The sequence below is a fragment of the Mytilus trossulus genome, chromosome 3 (assembly GCF_036588685.1).
Source record: "Mytilus trossulus isolate FHL-02 chromosome 3, PNRI_Mtr1.1.1.hap1, whole genome shotgun sequence".
Taxonomy (NCBI): Eukaryota; Metazoa; Mollusca; class Bivalvia; order Mytilida; family Mytilidae; genus Mytilus; species Mytilus trossulus.
Genome location: NC_086375.1, coordinates 64,203,494 through 64,227,652, shown reverse-complemented (window position 1 = coordinate 64,227,652; position 24,159 = coordinate 64,203,494). Strand labels below are relative to the sequence as shown.

Here is a 24,159-nt window from a genome sequence, read left to right as displayed (position 1 = left end):
ATGAATTTATTTTAAAAATATACTATTTTAGGGAAACACTATTCATCAAAGATTTACACGCACCTTTCTTAATTTTAAAAGAATTAAAGAATTTGGCGCGCTTTGTGTATTTAAAAGGAGCCAGAACAATGACGTTACGTCACAGTACATTTTACAGCATCAGACTAAAAAAAAACAATGGCCCAAAAGTGGCCCCTTGGCACTGAACGTAGTACGAAAAAAATGGCCCAAAAGTGGCCCATGGCACAGAGATGGTTAAAAGATATACAAATTATTACGGTATTTGAAATGGCTATAATGATCAGTATGTTGATGGTTTTCTGAAAATGTCGGTAGAAATTTGCAAGTGTTAGGAGATAACTGTATTGTATTTTAAGCTTGGCCTTCGTAAAAACGTAGATTTTACTGTCGCAAATTGAGTTTACCTAGCGACGCGAAGCGGAGATAGGTAAACGGTTATTTGCGGCAGTAAAATCAAGTTTAACGAAGGCCAAGCTTAAAATACAATACAGTTATCTCCATTATAATGCCACATTTTAAAATGAATTGCATTTAATAAATATTTTTGATAAATATTGCTATAAATGAAAAAGTCCGCGAAACTGTTGTATCGTTATTTGAATAAAAACAATGTGACGTCATATGCTGCCGAGTTTTTTTTCTTGCTTTGTCGCGCCAAAAGCATCGTGACGTTTCTTATCTGTGACGTTGCAAAACTTGTGCCTCTCTGTTTAACTGCGCTTTCCCGTAGTTCATAGTTTTTCCCGCGTCAATGTAGCCGTAATTATGAAAAGCGATGTATAAGTTGTTTTACGGAAGTTATTGCTCTAAGATTGTCATAAACGATGTTTTAATAAAACATTATTTAAAAATACAACTTTCAACCTTGGAATATATTTTTTTTTATCTTTCTTGTCGGCTTAAAATAAATTGAAAATAATATACCAACTGCTATACTGACTAGCTTTGATGTTAGCTTTGAAGGCGACTTTGTTTTATCTTTGTCAAGTGAAATGCATAAACGATTCTTAACCACCTATAAAATACTAAAATATTTATTCTCGTTTTTTTTATTAGGTAATTGGTAAATACTGTAAAAAAGGAACACCTCTCAAATCATTATATAAACGGCAAAACAACGGCACCCAAAGAAAATAAAAATAAAAACAAAGCGTAATAAAGAAATAAATAAAATCTCCGAGCAGCTGCTATATGATTCTATAAAGTTAAACCACTTCTTGTTGTAAAGTATCAAACGTTTCAGATTAAAATTATCATGATTTCAATCCTTGTTTCGGTAGGCGAGGATATATTTTTTATATAAAATTTATTATCGATATTCATTTTGCTTATTTTTTAATCATGTTTCATTATTCTTTTGTTGACCACTTATTGCTCAAAATTTTAGAGAATACGAATAAAAAAAACATAGTAAAAACGAGAGAAGAAATTCTTTAAAATGAATTTCTATTGTCTACAAGTGAAAATGAATCAATAATAATTCATTGTCATTTACTATGATAAGTACACACTGTTATTGACATACACGAAATATCTTTAAACTATGTTAATTGATAAATTGTTCTCTTCTCAACGTTCAGTGGCAAGTATTTCATGCAATATTAAGGACATCTGAAATTCAGTATACAATAAATCTATTGCTCAGTGGGTCCTACAAAGTAAAAGATCTGTGGTGAATGTCAGAGAAAAGAGGTTGCCACTGGGAAAGAATATCTATGATATGAATAGAAATCAGTGTGTCTACTACTAATTTTACATCCCCAATTCGAAAAAAAATTAAAAAAATTAAGTCAGTGCTTCCATGATAAAACAGGTTTAAAATGTATTAAAATATCGTATGGCAATATTATACAAGTACATTGGTTAACATGTGTGTACTTTTACAAAAAAAAACCCTGAGATTTCAATCGTTGTATTTGAGCCCTTAATAAATTATCCAGTTCTTTTAAATAAGGCGTGTATGGTGTATTGTGAATGAATATTAATATTTCGCGTATTCAAGTATAACAGTTACCTTTTTTATGATTATTTAACAGGGATAAGATTTTTGATTTATACAAGGATTTGTATAGTTAGATCTAACTATAAAAATCCTTGATTTATATGAGATATTCTGCCATTCTGATTGATAGATGTACGAAAAAAACGTAAAACAAATTTCTTGAAAGAATGCAACATTTTACATGAAAATGACGAACTATATAATAAGTCAACACGTTAAATAAGTTGGTATTATAGTACTAACAAGCTTATGATCCTGTATCATTTCTTGACATCCGTTTTAAGTATACTATTAAGGCATTTTATTCAGTTTGCTTCATTCCCGCCAAAATCGCCCTTTTGACGGCGTCTTTTGGCGTTGTCGGTGCCCCTGAGTATTGTGACGTTACAATGGACCTTTGACGTTCTACACAATCAACAAGATTTGTGTGTAGAAGCCATAAATGTCCCTTTGGCAACAAGAGGGTTAATGGTCAAAGAATACACGCATGTCCAGTGTTTCAACTAATTGTTATTGCTACATGTCTCCACATGGTATGCAATACACGTATGTCCAGTGTTCAACTAATTGTTACATGTCACCTCATGATCTGCATGTAAATATTTCATATGCAGTAGCGGTCAATTGAACAACCTTTAACAAGGTCATGATTTTCTTAAAAGATATTCCCCTGTATCTATTTTATTCAATTTAATAAACATTTTAAGAATATATAATCATCAATATAAATTTTTAGCCTATCATATTGTCACATTTATGTATACTCTGGATGCCAAACATGCATACTAAAAGTATTTTTACTTTTCGTACGCTTTAGAATGGTTTCAATATAAACAAAGAGAAGATTTTGAGGCTCAGACTGTGACTATCTTGTTTATTTTTTGAGAAATTGCATACCCCAAAAATATCAGAATTCAAAATGGTGGCTTTCTTAGTTACGGACTGGTAGAACGTGGAATCTAACCCGTAAAAATATTTGTCAACGTCCAATGAAAATTATCGTTACAAACTAATTGCATTAGAATAATCGATTTCCACATAAACATTATGTTTATGATAAATTAATTGTTTTGAATTCCAGGTATAACTGATAAAAGTGTACAAGATAAAAAGTTTGTCAATTTATAATTCCAATGTGAAAATAATCAAGAATACATCAATCATTCTTTTATTTGAAAGGTAATAAATTACTTCGCTGTGCGCAGATGGATACGACCGCAGTCGCAGAGGTCCAACCCTGAACAGGTAATGGGTCAAAAATGGACACGACATTATTCGCTAGGTTTGAATTGTCAATCATGATTTTAAAATTACCACTGCCACAAATCATGGAACCATGGTTATATGACCTATGGTTGACCATGGTTAACCGAGCTTTGTTAAATGAGACCGTGACCATAGTCAACCATGCTTGACCATGGTCAACGATGGTTTATGGCACTGTCACAAACCATGCATGCTTGACCATGGTCAACTATGGTGTCTCATTAAACAAAGCTCGGTCAACCATAGCTCATTATAACCATGGAATTTTGCGCAGGGGAACCAACAAATTGGCAGAAATGAAACTTTTGGTGAAAGAAATATATTAAGACCATTTTGAACTAAAATTTACTTGTTTATGAGTTTGCATTCAAAATTCAGGATTAATGCACTCCATAGTATACTTATTTAAGATTTCCAGAAAACTGGGTGTTATTTTTAGTGGTTACTCTATTCGGAATAGAAAATATTTAGAAAGCTGTGAAAAAAGTAAAATTTGGTTGAACATAATGGGACACCTTCAAAGCACAGGCGCTTGGGTCTATGATACAGATTTTTTTTTATGATTAAGATATTCATTTTCCTATATATATAATACATAAATATCACTTCTGTTCATGTTTCAGCTAGTTTCGAATGATTTAAACGACCAAGAGAAAATACCCAATTTTACTATCCATACTATGTTTCTTAATATGGATAGTAAAATTGGGTATTTTCTCTGGGTCGTTTAAATCACTCGAAACTAGCTGAGACATGCACAGAAGTGATAGATATGTATTATAAATATATTTAATCCCCAAAAAAAATCCAAAAAAATCTGAATTATAGACCCAAGCGCCTGTGCTACAAAGAGACTATTATCATATTTGTAATTTAATTTCTAAGTTAATTTTTCTTCTTACTTCGCTTCTATTTATAATAGATTCACCATATTTTTATTTTTGTCAAATTTTCGATGTGTACAGTTTTAAAATATTTTTTTTTAGATAAGAAGTTTTAGTGTTTATATGAGCAACAGTAACAAAAGTTTAAAAATAGAAAATTTTGATATTTAATCATTATTCTTGAATTTTAATTCCAGTTAGATATAATTTAATCAGAGCCGGCTAAATAGCAAAGGAGAAGGTTCGGTAAGCACCGATTTTGGCCTCAAATTTCAGGTTCATCTGACGAAAGATTTTGACCACCTTTTAAACACTTAAGTGTCTATTTCATTTGAATCAATTGTGTGAAATATTTTAACTGATTTAGTCATTAAAAACGATCCGATTCAAGCTCAAATCTGAAAAATCTACCAAATATGCTGAAAAATGTCACTTTTCAGATGGTTTTTGTCAAAAATGAAAGTGGCCGCATCCGTGTTCATCCTCAACCTTTATATATGTTATGTATTATCATAAAATACATTTTACATTTCAATATTTAGGATGAACACGAATGCGGCCACTTTCGTTTTACACGAAAACCGTCTAAAATTTAACTGAAATGCGAGAATTGTGAAAATTTCAGTAATTTAGCATGACGTTATGGTGCTAGTACCCGATATATGTGCATTGTCATGTCAAAAACAGCCCATATTAATGTAGCAGAAGCATTCTACTGTCCAATAAATAACTTAAAATTTACATTTTAACATCTTTGTAAAACTGTTATATTTTGGGGCAAAAAAGTGGTCTTACTGGACCTACTCCTGTGCTGTTTTGCCGGTCAAATAGCAAATTTTCTATTTTCCCGGTGCTGGTTAAATAGCCACTGCATAAACTGAAAGGAATATGTACGTAATTGGAGACCACAATTTATTTGAAATAACTAGGGGCTCTTCAGAGCCTGTGTCGCTCACCTTGGTCTATGCGCATATTCAACAAAAGACACAGATAAATTCATGACAAAATTGTGTTTTGGTGATGATGATGATGTGTTTGTAGATTTAACTTTACTTAACATTCTTGCTACTTACTCTTAAATGAACTTGGTCCATTAGTTACAGAGGATAATATTTTGTTCAACAAAAAATTAAAAAATTTATGAAAATTGTTAAAAATTGACTGTATAGGGCTGTAACTCCTTAAGGGGTCAACTGACCATTTTGGTAATGTTGACTTATTTGTATATCTTACTTTGATGAAAATTATTGCTGTAAACAGTTTATCTCTATCTACAATAATATTCTGGATAATAACCAAAAACGGCAAAATTTCCTTAAAAAATACTAATTCAGGGACAACAACCCAACAACGGATTGTCCAATTTGTCTGAAAATTTCAGGGTAGCTAGATTTTGACTTCATTTACAATTAAACCCCTTGTCAGATTTGCTCTAAATGCTTCGGTTTCAGAGTTATAAGTCAAAATCTACCTTTTACCCCTTATGTTCTATTTTTAGCTATGGTGGCCATTTTGGTTGGTTGGCCGGGTCACGCTTCGCATTTTTTAGTTTTTGATGAAGTTGAAGTCCAATCAACTTGAAACTTAGTATACATGTGCCCTATGATATGATCTTCCTAATTTAAATGCCAAATTAGAGTTTTGACCCAAATTTTACGGTTCGCTGAACATAGAAAATGATAGTGCAAATTTCAAGTTAAAGGTTTTGGTCAAGATAGTTTTTGATAAAGTAGAAGTCCAATCAACTTGAAAGTTAGTTTACATGTTCCTTTTGATAAGATTATTCTATTTTTATGCCAAATTAGAGAATTTACTCCAATTTCACGGTCCACTAAACACAGAAAATGAGAGTGCGAGTGGGGCATCTGTGTACTATAGACACATTCTTTTTATTTATGAAATCTGAAATGAGAAAAATTGACCCCCCCCCCCCCCAATTTTTTTTTCACACCCCCCTTCCCCTTATTCCAAAACTGATCTCAATTCAAATTTCTAATGGAGTTTGCAACAATAACTGCTCATTTAAATACATCATAAAATATTTAAATGTAAAAAAAGTGCTTGTTATCACTGAATGGTAAATATTGTTTTAATTTATCAGTTGGTAGTAAAAGTGAAAATACATTGTATATTGTATAAAATAATGCTTTAAGTTGATTCAACTACTATTCTGGACAAAGAAAGATAACTCCAATTGAAAATTTCTTGCTATTGCACAATATTGTACAATTAGATATGTCTTGCGCAATACTGTGCAATTGAAAATACTTGCTATTGCACAATACTGTGCAATTGAAGATTTGTTGCTATTGAACAATACTGTGCAATTGAAAATTTCTTGCTATTGCACAATACTGTACAATTGAAGATTTTTTGCTATTGCTGAATACTGTGCAATTGAAAATTTCTTGCTATTGCACAATACTTAATATTATAATTTTGAATCCTGATTTAGACCAACCAACTTGAAAACCGGGCCCATAATCAACCAGATGCTCCGCAGGGCGCAGCTTTATACGACCGCAGAGGTTGAACCCTGAACGGTTGGGGCAAGTATGGACACAACATTCAAGCTGGATTCAGCTCTAAATTTGGATTGTGATTAAATAGTTGACACAGCATAGGTTTCTGACACAGAATGTATGTGGTCTAATGAACTTAAAAAATTTTTTTGCCTTTGAGCAATTCACTATGCTGTTGAATATTAATCCTCTCAAAAAAATGTTTGAAGAAATTTTTTTATTTATGAAATCTGAAATGAAAAAAAATTGACACCCCCAAATTTTTTGTTCACATCCCCCTTTCCCTTAGTTCAAAACTGATCTCAATTAAAATTTCTAATGAAGTTTGCAACATAACTACTCATTTAAATACATCATAAAATATTAAATTGAAAAAAAAGTGCTTGTTATCACTGTCAACGACTGAATGGTAAAGATTGTTTTAATCTATCAGTTGGTAGTAAAAGTGAATATACATTGTATATTGTATAAAACAATGATTTAAGTTGATTCAACTACTATTCTGGACAAAGAAAGATAACTCCAATTGAAATCCAATTGGAATTTCTTGCTATTGCTATTGCACAATATTGTGCAATTAGATATTTCTTGCTATTGTGAAATACTGTGCAATTGCAAATATTTGCTATTGCACAATACTGTGCAATTGAAGATTTCTTGCTATTGCACAATACTGTGCAATTGAAGATTTCTTGCTATTGCTGAATTTATAACTGTGCAATTGAAAATTTCTTGCTATTGCACAATACTTAATATAATAATTTTGGATCCTGATTTGGACCCACTTGAAAACTGGGCCCATTATCAAAAATCTAAGTACATGTTTAGATTCAGGATATCAAAGAGGCCCAAGAATTCTATTTTTGTTTAAATCAAACTTAAGTTTAATTTTGGACCCTTTGGACTTTAATGTAGACCAATTTTTAAAACGGGACCAAATATTAAGAATCTACATACACAGTTAGATTTGGCATATCAAAGAACCCCAATTATTCATTTTTTTATGAAATCAAACAAGTTTAATTTTGGACCCCGATTTGGGCCAACTTGAAAACTGGGCCAATAATAAAATATCTAAGTACATTTATAGATTCAGCATATCAAAGAACCCCAAGGATTCAATTTTTGTTAAAATCAAACTAAGTTTAATTTTGGACCATTTGGACCTTAATGTAGACCAATTTGAAAACGGGACCAAAAAATTAAGAATCTACATACACAGTTAGATTCGGCATATCAAAGAACCCCTATTATTCAATTTTTGATGAAATCAAACAAAGTTTAATTTTGGACCCTTTGGGCCCTTTTATTCCTAAACTGTTGGGAACAACACTCCCAGAATCAATACCAACCTTCCTTTCATAGATTTCTATTTATAAATACTAAAGTTATGGTGCGAAAACCAAGAAAAATGCTTATTTGGGTCCCTTTTTGGCCTCTAATTCCTAAACTGTTGGGACCTAAACTCCCAAAAGCAATACCAACCTTCCTTTTGTGGTCATAAACGTTGTGTTTAAATTTCATTGATTTCTATTTACTTAAACTAAAGTTATTGTGCGAAAACCAAGAATAATGCTTATTTGGGCCCTTTTTTTGGCCCCTAATTCCTAAACTGTTGGAACCAAAACTCCCAAAATCAATCCCAACCTTTCTTTTGTGGTCATAAACCTTGTGTCAACATTTCATAGATTTCTATTAACCTAAACTAAAGTTATAGTGCGAAAACCAAGAAAATGCTTATTTGAGCCCTTTTTGGCCCCTAATACCTAAAATGTTGGGACCAAAAACTCCCAAAATCAATCCCAACCTTCCTTTTGTGTTCATAAACCTTGTGTTAAAATTTCATAGATTTCTATTTTCTTTTACTAAAGTTAGATTGCGAAAACTAAAAGTATTCGGACGACGACGACGACGACGACGACGTGATAGCAATATACGACGATTTTTTTTTCAAATTTTGCGGTCGTATAAAAATCTAAGTACATGTTTAGATTCAGTACATCAAAGAAGCCCAAGAATTTAATTTTTGTTAAAATCAAACCTAGTTAATAGTAAGAACCAAAACTCAAAAAAAAAAACCTGACTTTTGTGGTCATAAACCTCGTCAAAATTTCATAGATTTCTATTTACTGAAACTAAAGTTATAGTGCGAAAACCCGGAAAAATGCTTATTTGGACCCTTTTGGCCCCTAATTCCTTAACTGTTAAAACCAAAACTTACAAAATCTATCCCAACCTACCTTTTTTGGTCATAAACCTGTTAAATTTCATAGATTTCTATTTCCTTAAACTAAAGTTATAGTGCGAAAACCAAAAGTATTCGGACAACGACAACGACGATGACGCCAACGTGATACCAACATACGACCATAAAATAAATTTTTGCGGTCGTATAAAAAATAACTCTAAAGGGCAATTACTCCTAAAGGGGTCGACTGACAATTTTAGTCATGTTGATTTATTTGTAGATCTTACTTTGCTGAACATTTTTGCTGTTTACAGTTTATCTCTATCTATAATAATATTCAAGATAATAACCACCGAACACATTTTTTAAACTAGATACCCAATGATGATTGTGACCAAGTTTGGTTAAATTTGGCCCAGTAGTTTTAGAGGAGAAGATTTTTGTAAAAGTTAACGACGACAGACGCCAAGTGATTAGAAAGCTCAGTTGGCCCTCCGGGCCAGGTCAGCTAAAAAGTGTTGAAATTTTACCCTCTTGGTCAGACTTTGATTCAGTTTTATTGTTGCCATTTTCTTCATATTCTTCTGTTGCATTAGAATTTGTAATGTTTTTCACTGAAAACGTAGCATTGAGGTGTATTTCCGGAATTTGCCGAGTATCACCGGAATGCCATGTGATAACGTTATGGAAAGGCATGTGATAACAATCGAATCATGTGATAAACTTTTCATATCAGCCCGCTAAGCACCAATTCGAAAAAATATGGAATATACGTTGATTTAATGCTATTATCATACGTTAAAAATCATATGTTATTTAGTCTAAGTATATGATAATGAAACTTATTACACGTTAACTGTTGGTTATTTTCGAGTTGAGAACTATCGTAATGCACTTGCTGCAGTGTAAGAATCTAAATTTACTTTGCAATGAAATGCATAATTCTGCAGTAGTCAATCTATACATGTGCAAACAAATTTTATGGCATTTAGAGCGTGTGTTTATTCACAAAGGAAAAGAAGCAAGTCATATTAGATTAATCAATTATAGTAATAGAATATTTATAAAAATGTATTGATTTCTGTCTTAAATATACTTTTAGATATTCAGATCACTTCAAGGAATTGAGTCATCTTGCCTTGTGTCATACATGAGAATGGTAGATTCCTCTGTTTCTATCAACACAGTATCTGGGTTGATAGAGACTGAGAAGAAGAAAGCACAGCTGAAGAAGATATTTGTAAATATAACTGAGTCTGATGATTGGGAGGAGACAGAGTTGTTGTATGAACAGCACACAAGTAAAATAGATGATTTTTTTGGTAAATATAATAAAAAAAAATTATGCAATCCTTTTAGATTTTTATTAGCTCACCTGGCCTATAAGGCCAAGTGAGATTTTTTCATTACTATGCGTCCATGGTCATTTACTTTTACAAAAATCTTCTCCTCTGAAACTATTGGGCCAAATTTAACCAAACTTGGCCACGATCATCATTGCGGTATCTAGTTTAAAAATGTGTTGGTTGACCAGGCCAAACAAACCAAGATGGAAGCCATGGCTAAAAATAGAATGCAGTCTTCACATGAACTGTTAAATCTACAGACCCGGACCTCATTTTTTTTAATTTTTAGTTAGATTCTGTTGGCCTGTAGATATGATTTTTACAGGCCAGAGAGCAATTTTACAAGCCGGGGCTGCCAGGGCTGCCACTCAGCGTGTTGACTTAGAATATAGGGGTAATATGTAGATTTTGTCTTAACAAAGCATTTAGAGCAAATCTGACATTGGGTTAAATTTTTTATCAAGTGAAGATCTATCTGCCCTGAAATTTTCAAACGAATCATACAATTAGTTGTGGGGTTGCTGCCCCTTAATTGGTAATTTTTAAGGAAATTTTGCCATTTTTGGTTATTATATGGAATATTTTTATAGATATAGATAAACTGTAAACAGCAATAATGTTCTGCAAAATAAAATCTGCAAATAAGTCAACAAAGAGTTATTACCCTTTACAGTCAGCATAGACCAAGGTGTTTGACACAGGATCTGAAAAGCATCTAGCCCCCACCCCCACCCCCCTCCATAGAAAAAGAAGGCATGAAGTTTTACACATTTTCAAAATACAGAGAGATGTGCCCCTTAACCAATGGAAAAATTGCTGAGTTTCCGTTCTACAACTTTTGTTTGCCTCAATCAAATGTAATGAAACTGATACACAATGTGTATTACCTTAAAATAAAAGTTTGAATTTTGGTTGCATCACTTTTACTGTTATAGAGATATGTCCCTGTACAAACTGAAAACTTGTTGATTTTTACATTTCTGTTTTCTCTTGAATTTTCATCAATCAAATAATATGAACTTGTGCACAAAACACATATCAAGTTTGAAATTTGGTGGTGTCACTTTTACTGTTTTAGACTTGTATATAAATTCTACCTAGGCATCGAGTGTAATACAATATTTATCCACTTGAGATAGTTAAATTTTCAAATTTAAAACAAAAGGATTGCCCTAACGTTTTAAATATTTCTATTTCAATGTCGAGTGTTGATAAATATCGTATTACATGAGATTTGGTGGTGGAATCTGTTTCTGTAATGATTTTTAAACATTATGCAGGCAAATGTTTCCTTCTTTTCGAATGATCTGCAAAAAAATGTGTTCTTTTTATGTGACATCATCAGACATGGTGTCCTTTTTAACTCACCTTGGCGTCCGTCGTCGTCGTCGTCTGTCGTCGTTAACAATTTTTCAAACATCTTTTCCTCTGAAACTACTGAATGGATTTATATGAAGCTTAGTATATCCTGCACAAAATGTGCGCTTCGATTTTTGATCCGTCAAAAAACATGGCCGCCGTTACTTAAAATAGAACATAGGGGTCAAATGCAGTTTTTGGCTTATATCTCAAAAACGAAAGCATTTAGAGCAAATCTGACGAGGGTAAAATTGTTCATTAGGTCAACATCTATCAGCCCTGAAATTTTCAGATGAATCAAACAACCTGTTGTTGGGTTGCTGCCACTTAATTGGTAATTTTAAGGAAATTTTCCAGTTTTTGGTCATTATCTTGAATATTATTATAGATAAAGATAAACTGTAAACAGCAAAAATGATAAGCAAAGTAAGATCTACAAATAAGTTAATATGACCAAAATTGTCAATTGACCCCTTAAGGGGTTATTGTCCTTTAATGACAATTTTTCCCAATTTGTTTATCATATTTGCTAACTTTAAAAAATCTTCTCCTCTGAAACTACTGAATGGATTTGGTTAAAACTTAACACAATTGTTCCTTAGATTATCCTGCACAAAGTGTGTGCTTTGATTTGTGATCCGTCAAAAAACATGGCCGCCGTTACTTAAATTAGAACATAGGGGTCAAATTCAGTTTTTGGCTTATATCTCAAAAACTCAAGCATTTAGACCAAATAAGACAATATGTTAAAGTATTTATTAGCTCAAGGTCTACCTTTCCTGTAATTTTCAGCCGAATTGGGTAACTGGTTTTTCAGCTATAATGCCCCTGAATTGACGATTTTAAAGAAATTTTGCAGTTTTTGGTTATTATCTTGAATACTATTATAGATACAGATCAACTGTTAATAGCAAAAATGTTAAGCAAAGTAAGATCTACAAATAAGTCAATTTGACCAAAATTGTCAATTGACCCCTTAAGGAGTTATTGCCCTTTAAAGACTTTTTACACAATTTGTTCATCATGTTGACTTACTTTAAAAAATCTTCTCCTTTGAAACTGCTGTATCAATTTCAGCCAAACTTAGGCTAAATGAGTTTCAGAGTATCTAGTATAAATTTTATATTTCATTTCCTTGTATGTCAAGAAACATAGCTCCTATGGCTAAAATAGAACATAGGAGAAAATGCTTTTTTTTTGCTTTTGAAGAAAATATGACGATTCAAAGAACATTTAAATAAATTGAAAAGCCAAAATAATCATTGATGAGAGATTAAACCAAAAAAATTCAGGTGAGCGATTCAGGCTCTTGAGAGCCTCTTGTTGGTTATTATCTTGAATATTATTATAGATGGAGATAAACTGTAAACAGCAATAATGTTCAGCAAAGTAAGATTTACAAATAAGTCAACATGACCAAAATGGTCAGTTGACCCCTTTAGGAGTTATTGCCCTTTATAGTAAATTTTTAACCATATTTCGTAAATCTTGGTTAACTTTTACAAAAATCTTCTCCTCTGAAACTACTGAACCAATTCCAACCAAACTTCAGCTGATTGATTCCTAGGATATCTAGAATAAAGTTTGTGTTTTAATTCCCATTTCATAAAAAAATATGGCGGCCATTGCTAAAAATAGAACATAGGGGTAAAATGCAGTTTTTGGCTTATAACTCAAAAACCAAAGCATTAAGAGCAAATCTGACAAGGGGTAAAATTGTTTATCAGGTCAAGATCTATCTGCCCTGATATTTTCAGATGAATCAGACAAACCATTGTTGGGTTGCTGCCCCTGAATTGGTAATTTTAAGAAAATTTTGCTGTTTTTGGTTATTATCTTGAATATTATTATGGATGGAGATAAACTGTACACAGCAATAATGTTCAGCAAAGTAAGATTTACAAATAAGTCAACATGACCAAAATGGTCAGTTGACCCCTTTAGGAGTTATTGCCCATTATAGTAAATTTTTAACCATTTTTCGTAAATCTTGGTTAACTTTTACAAAAATCTTCTCCTCTGAAACTACTGAACCAATTCCAACCAAATTTCATCTGATTGATTCCTAGGGTATTTAGAATAAAGTTTGTGTTTTAATTCCCATTTTATAAAAAAAAACATGGCCACCATGGCTAAAAATAGAACATAGGGGTAAAATGCAGTTTTTGGCTTATAACTCAAAACCCAAAGCATTTAGAGCAAATCTGACTGGGGTACAATTGTTTATCAAATCAAGATCTATTTGCCCTCAAATTTTCAGATGAATCAGACAACCCGTTGTTGGGTTGCTGCCCCTAAATTGGTAGTTTTAAGGAAATTTTACTGTTTTTGGTTATTATCTTGAATATTGTTATAGATGGAGATAAACTGTAAACAGCAATAATGTTCAGCAAAGTAAGATTTACAAATAAGTCAACATGACCAAAATGGTCAGTTGACCCCTTTAGGAGTTATTGCCCATTATAGTCAATTTTTAACCTTTTTCGTAAATCTTGGTTAACTTTTACAAAAATCTTCTCCTCTGAAACTACTGAACCAATTCCAACCAAACTTCATCTGATTGATTCCTAGGATATCTAGAATAAAGTTTGTGTTTTAATTCCCATTTCATAAAAAAATATGGCGGCCATTGCTAAAAATAGAACATAGGGGTAAAATGCAGTTTTTGGCTTATAACTCAAAAACCAAAGCATATAGAGCAAATCTGACAAGGGGTAAAATTGTTTATCAGGTCAAGATCTCAAACTCATTTAGCCTAAGTTTGGCTGAAATTGATACAGCAGTTTCAAAAGAGAAGATTTTTTAAAGTAAGTCAACATGATGAACATATTGTGAAAAAAAGTCTTTAAAGGGCAATAACTCCTAAAGAGGTCAATTGACAATTTTGGTCAAATTTGGTCTTATTTGTAGATCTTACTTTGCTGATCATTTTTTCACAATTGGATGTTTGATTCATCTGAAAAGGGCTGATAGATATTGACCTAATGAACATTTTTTCTCCTTGTCAGATTTGCTCTAAATGCTTTTGTTTTTGAGATATAAGCCAAAAACTGCATTTGACCCCTATGTTCTATTTTAAGTAACGGCGGCCATGTTTTTTGACGAATCAAAAATCGAAGCGCACATTTTGTGCAGGATATACTAAGGAACAATCATGTTAAGTTTCATTCAAATCCATTCAGTAGTTTCAGAGGAGAAGATGTTTGAAAAATTGTTAACGACGACAGACGACGACGACGACGACGACGGACGCCAAGTGATGAGAAAAGCTCACATGGCCGTTTAGGCCAGGTGAGCTAAAAACAGTAAAATTTCCTTAATACTACCAATTTAGGGGCAGCAACCCAACAACGGGTTGTCTGATTCATCTGAAAATTTGAGGGCAAATAGATCTTGATCTGAAAAACAATTTTACCCCTAGTCAGATTTGCTTTAAATGCTTTTGTTTTTGAGTTATAAGCCAAAAACTGCATTTTACCCCTATGTTCTATTTTTAGCCATGGCGGCCATATTTTTTTATAAAATGGGAATTAAAACACAAACTTTATTCTAGATACCATAGGAATCAATCAGATGAAGGTTGTTTTGTTACAACGTTACGTTGCCATACATATGTGAATGACGTTACTATAAACTATACGTAACGTAACGTCAACATGCGACGTACACGCACATGCACTTTGTTAACGTTAATGGAATAATTATACCACACATGAGACATGGCACGCATATGGAACATTAAATATTATATTTACAAAGAGCAGAATTTTACTGTTTTTTTATTGTTATGGTGAGAAGCCTTTAAAATCAAACATTTCATCATGAAGTTGCCAATCATCGTATTATAATTTTTTTTATAAAAACAATTATGAAAGAATTAAAAAGATTTTATTGCATGAACATTTAAAAGTTGTATTCTCATTCCTCAAAGTTGATTCTGGTGTGATATCTTTTAAAACACCTGTCGACGCAGAGTCCAACTTTGCAAATTCTACACCACCACTGAATACGGGATTTCTTGAATCTGTCTGTCCCAGCACACACCACACATTTCTTCCGTTTACCATCTGGTATTCTTTCTGGGAAATGCCTCTCAGTTATTCTGCCCAACTGTCGATGCTCCAGCCTGACTGTTCTTATTTGTTGGTTTCTACTTCCATCTCTATAATTTCCTATCAAATCCTGACATAATTGCTGTTGGAACTTTAAATGGTCTAGCTTTGTTTCAACAACAAAAGTTCTTTTGTAACAGATGAAGGCATTAACTGAAAACGAAGAATAAAAATAATACATATTAATATACGTACCAATGTCTTCCACGAGTAAATCAAAAGAAGAAAACAAAATTGAATACAAAATGAATTTAGGCTTGTACGATTAAGATACATGTCAAATACGCAAAAAATATAAAGAAAAATGATAGAAAAAAACATTTCAAAAAAATATTTCAGCATATGACAATGTGTCTAACCTTTGTTCTTGAAATAATCACGAATAAATAAATGCATTTCGAAAAAAAAAATCCAGGTGAAAAAATATATGAAAGAGAAGGCCAATGACTGATAAATATATATTAGGGTTATTTCATTTCTTGAACAACTATACAGGTTATGTGATTTCTTTACAGCAGATTTCAGTCAGTATGTAGCTAATGGTAATAGCTTGCTTGTTAGCTAAACCGTGAAGTTATTGTTAGGTAAGTTATACTACCATCCTTTTAAAGTAGCTTAGTCCCACAGTGAGATAGATTGGGTTTCTGTTGGGCAAGTCTACTATTAAAGGAGGGAAGTTTAGCTAACTAACAATGACTTCACGGTTCAGCTAACAAGCAAGGTAACCAAAGAGATTACCTTTAGCTACATACTCACTGAAATCTGCTGTAACAACTATACAAGTTTATATGTAGTTTTCTATTATCTTTTAATCCATTTCGATATATAAAAATTTGAATCGATCCATTTCATATGAATTTTGTTGATAGTTTTTTCATTGTCAATCAACATTCTCCTTATTTTATAAAGAAATATGGCAATGTCTTTCGACAAACATTTATACATTCTAAACTTGCAAATTATCTTTTACCTGCAGCAGTAACTAATTGATGGAAAAGTAGTTTTCTCCACATTTTCACACTTTTAAAATTTGGCTCGAACTGTAAGAGAAGTTGATCCCCGAGATCTACTCCACCCATTGTAAAGTTATAACGTTTAACAGCGGATGGAATGGCCAAATCTCTTCCTCTACTGTTTGTTGTGTTAATCATGCTACAAATTTCTAAACATTTAGTTTTCTTGAAGAAGATGAAAATATTTTCAAGAAGGTCGAAAATGCATTTATAAAAAAGTAAACTCAATATACAGATTTTATTTGTTTTAGCTTAAAATCATCTGTTCTGAAATTAATTTATTTCAATTGAAATAAGTTTCTGTGGTGTCTGTACCGACATTTTTAACTTGTGCAGCAATAAATATGTCACCGTATTGATTTTAATTTTCGATCATAGTATATTTGATCAAATTATCATTAAAGAAACAATAATATTATAATGATTATAATTTCAACATTACTTTGATGAAACATTGTGTACTTCATTTGTTCTCTTGTGGATAGTTGTCTCATAGGCGATCATATCCAATATTTGTATTTTTTCAAAAAAATTACATGTATCTAATATACGTTTAAATTAACCTTGCAGAGCCAGTTGTTGTAAGAATGGTAACAAGTCTGCGATCTGCCCACAAAACTGCCATGAGTTGTCCCTGATATTTCACTGTCATGTCTCCTTTTTGAAGTTTAGCAGTGCGGTAGCTTTTTGGCATGCCACGTCTGGTTTTAATTACAGTTCCTGTGCAGAATGTACCCTTATCTTTCAAATCATGTACCAATTTGGGACTTGTAAAGAAACTATCAACTGTAACATGATGATCTTTGTTTAAATGAGGTGTCATCAACTCTGTCACTACTTGGTACCCCTGAAAAAATGCTTTGAGTTTATATGTTTTTATTTGTGAAGTCCTGGCGTGTAAGAAAAAATGAGAATGAAAATGGAGAGTGTGTCAAAGAGACAATGACCCTACCAAACAAAAGAAAACAACCGAAGGTCACAAATGGGTCTTTAATACAGCGAGAAAATCCCACGAGAATATTGAAGTTTTAAGCCACTAATTTTATTCAATAGATCCTGAAAATATATATTGAAATAAACAGGGGATAAACACGAACAAGTGATTCCATTAGGCAAAACGAAGGCTGGTTTACCGAAAAGTGTTTCACTGTGACCGGCTGTTAGATTTCTTTCAAGATAATATATAAAATATGGACAAGGGAAGTATATTATTTCTAAAAACATAACTATATGCTATCAATATGCCGCGTTATGCCCATTTATTGAATTTAATCTTGAAAAAAATATATAGTTAAGGAACTTTAAATTTCAAAAAAGTTACAACATGCAATAATTGACCTTACCTGTCCATTTTCACTTCTTGCTTCGTTTCGTCTACCCTTGTATACTTTAATCTGGTGGGTGTAGCCGGTGTAGGATTCCGCTAAAACCCACAATTTAATCCCCCATTTATGTGCCTTTTTGTTGGACAAATATTGCTTTAACTGATGTCGGCCTTTAAATCCCACAACTCTTTCATCTACACAAACATCCTGGTTAAGTCTGTAAAAATATAAGAATAATAACAGTAGGTGATTTTTTTTAATATTCAAAGCAAACTTTACGTTTTTGAATAAAAAAAAAATCGTTGTTACAGATGCACGCGTAGAGTGTATATATTTAAATTAAAAAAAACATGTAAACAGATATATATTTTTTAGATTTTATTTCTTGCCCACTTTCATTTGTTTCGTCGCAGTAATGACAACATTGTAATTAACTTTGGACAAGTTTTATACACAAAGTCAAGGCTAATGTATTATGTGTTTCTGGTTACAAAATGTAATAAAATGTGAGAAATGTGTAAATTTGAAATCAATGTCTTTTTTCCTATTTACAATGTAATAAAATTTTCATTCTTTAATAACATATATAATATCTTCACTCTCCTAATAACTTAAGATGTATTGTATTCTCTTGAACCAAAAAGTACTATCGGACACTTTATTTATCGTACATGTACCTGTAATTTTCTGAAAATGTCTGATTTAAAATGTCTATAACAGGACTGATTTTGTGGAGTGGGTCGTAGCCTGGTTGGTCATGTGGCACTGCTGTCTCGTTGTTGTTACAGTGCAAAAACTGCAAGATAGCCTGGAATCTATTTCTAGACATTACTTGGGCAAAATTTGGTGTTTCCATAGACCATGATCTAGGATTGTTCTCCCAATATGACTCATATGTAGGTTTCTTAACAACACCCATGGAAAAAACTAGTCCAACAAATGCCAGAATTTCCTGGCGTGTCACAGGAGTCCAGTTCTTCAATCGTGCAAACTCTGGCACTACTCTTGGGGGTCGACTTTTTTCATCAATGCACTGGGTCGCATATCGATTTGTTTCGGCAACTAACAGGTCGATAACACTTCTCCCCGGCATGTCTATAAATTTCATATAGTAATCCAAAATTGTTGAATTTGGCAGAAAATTTACCGGTCCAGTTTGTTCATGAAAATTTGGTTCCGGCAATGAAAAAGTCAACACGGTCCCCTATTCATGGGAATTCCTTCATCCAGTTCTTCATCTCCCTCTGATTCAGAGTCTGAAATATGTATGTCCGATTCATATTCGGATCCCGAATCGCCGTCGTCCATCATTAACTTTACGCCCAGAAAAATGACGTCATAGTTGACCATGACGTCATCAGAAGATGTTTTTTTTTACTTGAAACATGTTACGTTATTTTTCTTTAAAACTATATAGGTTTAGAGCATCAAACTGCTGCTGTTGATATATATTTTTTATGTTACTTAATTTGAATAAAAAACGACAAAAATGTCGTTTTGGCGTGCTAGCGGTAAACGACATTTTTGTCGGTTTGGCGCCGAAAGGGTTAATGGTCAAAGAATACACGCATGTCCAGTGTTTCAACTAATTGTTATTGCTACATGTCTCCACATGGTATGCAATACACGTATGTCCAGTGTTCAACTAATTGTTACATGTCACCTCATGATCTGCATGTACATATTTCATATGCAGTAGCGGTCAATTGAACAACCTTTTACAAGGTCATGATTTTCTTAATAGATATTCCCCTGTATCTATTTTATTCAATTTAATAAACATTTTAAGAATATATAATCATCAATATAAATTTTTAGCCTATCATATTGTCACATTTATGTATACTCTGGATGCCAAACATGCATACTAAAAGTATTTTTACATTTCGTACGCTTTAGAATGGTTTCAATATAAACAAAGAGAAGATTTTGAGGCTCAGACTGTGACTATCTTGTTTATTTTTTGAGAAATTGCATACCCCAAAAATATCAGAATTCAAAATGGTGGCTTTCTTAGTTACGGACTGGTAGAACGTGGAATCTAACCCGTAAAAATATTTGTCAACGTCCAATGAAAATTATCGTTACAAACTAATTGCATTAGAATAATCGATTTCCACATAAACATTATGTTTATGATAAATTAATTGTTTTGAATTCCAGGTATAACTGATAAAAGTGTACAAGATAAAAAGTTTGTCAATTTATAATTCCAATGTGAAAATAATCAAGAATACATCAATCATTCTTTTATTTGAAAGGTAATAAATTACTTCGCTGTGCGCAGATGGATACGACCGCAGTCGCAGAGGTCCAACCCTGAACAGGTAATGGGTCAAAAATGGACACGACATTATTCGCTAGGTTTGAATTGTCAATCATGATTTTAAAATTACCACTGCCACAAATCATGGAACCATGGTTATATGACCTATGGTTGACCATGGTTAACCGAGCTTTGTTAAATGAGACCGTGACCATAGTCAACCATGCTTGACCATGGTCAACGATGGTTTATGGCACTGTCACAAACCATGCATGCTTGACCATGGTCAACTATGGTGTCTCATTTAACAAAGCTCGGTCAACCATAGCTCATTATAACCATGGAATTTTGCGCAGGGGAACCAACAAATTGGCAGAAATGAAACTTTTGGTGAAAGAAATATATTAAGACCATTTTGAACTAAAATTTACTTGTTTATGAGTTTGCATTCAAAATTCAGGATTAATGCACTCCATAGTATACTTATGTAAGATTTCCAGAAAACTGGGTGTTATTTTTAGTGGTTACTCTATTCGGAATAGAAAATATTTAGAAAGCTGTGAAAAAAGTAAAATTTGGTTGAACATAATGGGACACCTTCAAAGCACAGGCGCTTGGGTCTATGATACAGATTTTTTTTTATGATTAAGATATTCATTTTCCTATATATATAATACATAAATATCACTTCTGTGCATGTTTCAGCTAGTTTCGAATGATTTAAACGACCAAGAGAAAATACCCAATTTTACTATCCATACTATGTTTCTTAATATGGATAGTAAAATTGGGTATTTTCTCTGGGTCGTTTAAATCACTCGAAACTAGCTGAGACATGCACAGAAGTGATAGATATGTATTATAAATATATTTAATCCCCAAAAAAAATCCAAAAAAATCTGAATTATAGACCCAAGCGCCTGTGCTACAAAGAGACTATTATCATATTTGTAATTTAATTTCTAAGTTAATTTTTCTTCTTACTTCGCTTCTATTTATAATAGATTCACCATATTTTTATTTTTGTCAAATTTTCGATGTGTACAGTTTTAAAATATTTTTTTTTAGATAAGAAGTTTTAGTGTTTATATGAGCAACAGTAACAAAAGTTTAAAAATAGAAAATTTTGATATTTAATCATTATTCTTGAATTTTAATTCCAGTTAGATATAATTTAATCAGAGCCGGCTAAATAGCAAAGGAGAAGGTTCGGTAAGCACCGATTTTGGCCTCAAATTTCAGGTTCATCTGACGAAAGATTTTGACCACCTTTTAAACACTTAAGTGTCTATTTCATTTGAATCAATTGTGTGAAATATTTTAACTGATTTAGTCATTAAAAACGATCCGATTCAAGCTCAAATCTGAAAAATCTACCAAATATGCCGAAAAATGTCACTTTTCAGATGGTTTTTGTCAAAAATGAAAGTGGCCGCATCCGTGTTCATCCTCAACCTTTATATATGTTATGTATTATCATAAAATACATTTTACATTTCAATATTTAGGATGAACACGAATGCGGCCACTTTCGTTTTACACGAAAACCGTCTAAAATTTAACTGAAATGCGAGAATTGTGAAAATTTCAGTAATTTAGCATGACGTTATGGTGCTAGTACCCGATATATGTGCATTGTCATGTCAAAAACAGCCCATATTAATGTAGCAGAAGCATTCTACTGTCCAATAAATTTATTAAAGTTTACATTTTAACATCTTTGTAAAACTGTTATATTTTGGGGCAAAAAAGTGGTCTTACTGGACCTACTCCTGTGCTGTTTTGCCGGTCAAATAGCAAATTTTCTATTTTCCCGGTGCTGGTCAAATAGCCACTGCATAAACTGAAAGGAATCTGTACGTAATTGGAGACCACAATTTATTTGAAATAACTAGGGGCTCTTCAGAGCCTGTGTCGCTCACCTTGGTCTATGCGCATATTCAACAAAAGACACAGATAAATTCATGACAAAATTGTGTTTTGGTGATGATGATGATGTGTTTGTAGATTTAACTTTACTTAACATTCTTGCTACTTACTCTTAAATGAACTTGGTCCATTAGTTACAGAGGATGATATTTTGTTCAACAAAAAATTAAAATTTATGAAAATTGTTAAAAATTGACTGTATAGGGCTGTAACTCCTTAAGGGGTCAACTGACCATTTTGGTAATGTTGACTTATTTGTATATCTTACTTTGATGAAAATTATTGCTGTAAACAGTTTATCTCTATCTACAATAATATTCTGGATAATAACCAAAAACGGCAAAATTTCCTTAAAAAATACTAATTCAGGGACAACAACCCAACAACGGATTGTCCAATTTGTCTGAAAATTTCAGGGTAGCTAGATTTTGACTTCATTTACAATTAAACCCCTTGTCAGATTTGTTCTAAATGCTTCGGTTTCAGAGTTATAAGTCAAAATCTACCTTTTACCCCTTATGTTCTATTTTTAGCTATGGTGGCCATTTTGGTTGGTTGGCCGGGTCACGCTTCGCATTTTTTAGTTTTTGATGAAGTTGAAGTCCAATCAACTTGAAACTTAGTATACATGTGCCCTATGATATGATCTTCCTAATTTAAATGCCAAATTAGAGTTTTGACCCCAATTTTACGGTTCGCTGAACATAGAAAATGATAGTGCAAATTTCAAGTTAAAGGTTTTGGTCAAGATAGTTTTTGATAAAGTAGAAGTCCAATCAACTTGAAAGTTAGTATACATGTTCCTTTTGATAACATTATTCTATTTTTATGCCAAATTAGAGAATTTACTCCAATTTCACGGTCCACTAAACACAGAAAATGAGAGTGCGAGTGGGGCATCTGTGTACTATGGACACATTCTTTTTATTTATGAAATCTGAAATGAGAAAAATTGACCCCCCCCCCCAAATTTTTTTTCACATCCCCCTTCCCCTTATTCCAAAACTGATCTCAATTCAAATTTCTAATGGAGTTTGCAACAATAACTGCTCATTTAAATACATCATAAAATATTTAAATGTAAAAAAAAGTGCTTGTTATCACTGAATGGTAAATATTGTTTTAATTTATCAGTTGGTAGTAAAAGTGAAAATACATTGTATATTGTATAAAATAATGCTTTAAGTTGATTCAACTACTATTCTGGACAAAGAAAGATAACTCCAATTGAAAATTTCTTGCTATTGCACAATATTGTACAATTAGATATGTCTTGCGCAATACTGTGCAATTGAAAATACTTGCTATTGCACAATACTGTGCAATTGAAGATTTGTTGCTATTGAACAATACTGTGCAATTGAAAATTTCTTGCTATTGCACAATACTGTACAATTGAAGATTTCTTGCTATTGCTGAATACTGTGCAATTGAAAATTTCTTGCTATTGCACAATACTTAATATTATAATTTTGAATCCTGATTTAGACCAACCAACTTGAAAACTGGGCCCATAATCAACCAGATGCTCCGCAGGGCGCAGCTTTATACGACCGCAGAGGTTGAACCCTGAACGGTTGGGGCAAGTATGGACACAACATTCAAGCTGGATTCAGCTCTAAATTTGGATTGTGATTAAATAGTTGACACAGCATAGGTTTCTGACACAGAATGTATGTGGTCTAATGAACTTAAAAATTTTTTTTGCCTTTGAGCAATTCACTTTGCTGTTGAATATTAATCCTCTCAAAAAAATGTTTGAAGAAATTTTCTTTTTATTTATGAAATCTGAAATGAAAAAAAATTGACACCCCCAAATTTTTTGTTCACATCCCCCTTTCCCTTAGTTCAAAACTGATCTCAATTAAAATTTCTAATGAAGTTTGCAACATAACTACTCATTTAAATACATCATAAAATATTAAA

General features: G+C 32.4%; 1 protein-coding gene across 1 annotated transcript; it reads right to left on the bottom strand.

Moving 5' to 3' along the window:
* Positions 1–15,506: 15,506 nt before the first annotated feature.
* Positions 15,507–19,131, bottom strand: LOC134710946 (piggyBac transposable element-derived protein 4-like). Its single transcript, XM_063571365.1, has 5 exons — positions 18,716–19,131; positions 18,057–18,255; positions 17,277–17,560; positions 16,671–16,852; positions 15,507–15,853 (listed from the first exon to the last, which is right to left on the bottom strand). The coding sequence occupies exons 1-5, from the start codon at positions 19,129–19,131 to the stop codon at positions 15,507–15,509; spliced, it is 1,428 nt and encodes a 475-aa protein (XP_063427435.1).
* Between the last annotated feature and the right edge of the window lie 5,028 nt (positions 19,132–24,159).